Source organism: Limulus polyphemus, unplaced genomic scaffold, assembly GCF_000517525.1.
Source record: "Limulus polyphemus unplaced genomic scaffold, Limulus_polyphemus-2.1.2 Scaffold735, whole genome shotgun sequence".
NCBI lineage: Eukaryota > Metazoa > Arthropoda > Merostomata > Xiphosura > Limulidae > Limulus > Limulus polyphemus.
Window position 1 is genome coordinate 256,278 of NW_013666345.1, and position 2,092 is coordinate 258,369.

Below are 2,092 nucleotides of genomic sequence, written 5' to 3' on the forward strand. Positions count from 1 at the left end.
ACACACACACACACACACACACACACACACACACACACACACACACACACACACACACACACACACACACACACACACACACACACACACACTAGTTTATTTACAGTAACCTCTTACACCTGATTTGTTCTATCACGTCATCAGAAAGTGTTATCTTTCAACAAAATTACAAGTGTGCAATTTTTATATATAACATTTCACACAATTAGGCTAATAGCAAAAAAAACAACAAAAAGCACAAGAACAACATTGCACGTAAAAGACAGACAAATAATACTAAGTACTAACTACAAGGTAAGTACAAGAGAGACAGAGAACTGCAGAAGTAGGACCCTCAGAGCGGGAGAAATGTTAGCTTTGATCTCTATTCTAAAAGAATAAAATAAAAAAAATAATGAGAAAAAATAATATTAAGAACAGATGTGGGCCTCATCTCCATAATATCACTCACAATCTTTGGCCAATTATAGAAAAGTAGTTGGTCTGAATGAAATAAAAAGTACGGAAGCGCATTCGTAATTAAAATCAAAACAGAAACAGGCTACTACAATTGGATCACTGGGGGAAATGAGCAAAATGTGTCTCTTGGAATTGGTATTTCAGTACATCATCATAGTCGCGCACCTAAATGAACAGCACAATAAAACAATACAAATGGAATTTACCTCCAAATATCTCAAAAGTGTTTTAAAAATTACATAATAGTTGTTAATTCTAACTTCTAAAGTAAAAATAGCACATCTGTTTTCCTTGGATGATATTTTCACACAATTTCTTAGATAATTCTAGGCAAGAAACATCAGGCGTCTTGCATAAAATATGAGCTAATAAAACCCGAGTACAAATTGTAATGTGAGAAGGGTAAAGTGTACTTTCGTGAAAAAAAAAAGGTTTCTTCAGCATGGAACCCACACATTCGCAGAGGTAACCAATCAGTATCATATTTAACTTCTTTCTACAAGCCTCGCACAAGAATGAATAAGGAACGTTATTAAGAGCAGATTCATTGTCTCGCATCTAGAACTACAACACTCGTATTCTGTTTTAAAATGTGCAAGTTTTGTGTTAGTACATCAAATGGAAGGATACGAGAAATACATTTATATTCCATCACCTGTCGCATCACTTTCAGCTTCACAAAAGTAGTAAGGGCTACTGGACTTAAATAAACTCTGTGAAATCCATTTGCATCCAGTTAAAACCAGCTTAGATATTTCAGTAATAGCATGGAGGACACGAAGTAGGATTTGATCCGCACTTGAGACGATCCAGTCGTTAAGAGCATCTTTGACTGGCACTTTAACACTCAAGTCGGATGGTGATGATGCAAACACTGTGAAATCGATCCACCAGTTCCACTTACGGCCGACAGAGTGTGCTGTCAATCACACGATTTGGTTTACTTAAAGTTTAAATGAACCGAACGAAGAGTTGATGTTGCCTGATGTTGGGATACGTGTAAATGCATTAGAATAAAATATAGAAAATATATAAATATTTCTGACGTTACCATTTGAGCAGCTGTCTTCGGTTTCCTTGCTATGTTAGGAATGTATGTCCCGGCTGTCGAAAATAACAAAATATTTATTTATTATTCACAGAAAAACAAGATTATATGATACATATACTGTAAACAACATAATTAAGAACTAACAAACTTCTTATGTTGAACTAACTATTAACCTATAAACTAAAACGTTCCTTACCACGTGTTTCATAACAACGCCCTCTATAACTGGATCATGAAAAAAAAAACATATTTGCCATTTTTGACGTTCTATGGGTATATAAGGCAGCGAGTTTTTTGAGCGACATCTTTACACTCTGAAAACAAACTAAATAACAACAAAAATTATCTGCCCAGTTAGAGAAGTTATCTAACATTAGTAGTTTCGTACAATTAAATATAAGTTTACAGCTAGTAATTGAATAAATCACCCTGTAAATTGGATGATTGTTTAGTGTTAATTTTCGGGATCTACAGGCTTGTGTGTTGTCTACTGATGTTCGAGAATATTTATCGCCTTTCCTAATTACTAGCAATAAAAAAGTGTTATTAAAATAGTATTAAACACGTATATATCAATCATGT

The 2,092-nt window shown here is 34.2% G+C and overlaps 1 protein-coding gene across 1 annotated transcript in view; it reads right to left on the minus strand.

The window, feature by feature from the left end:
- Positions 1–2,092, minus strand: part of LOC106460248 (neuron navigator 2-like) — a 92,885-nt gene that overhangs the window by 33,963 nt on the left and 56,830 nt on the right. Inside the window, exon 3 of the mRNA XM_022386916.1 lies at positions 1,511–1,563. Within this exon, the coding sequence (XP_022242624.1) occupies positions 1,511–1,563 (53 nt within the window). The remainder of the gene's footprint in view (positions 1–1,510; positions 1,564–2,092) is intronic.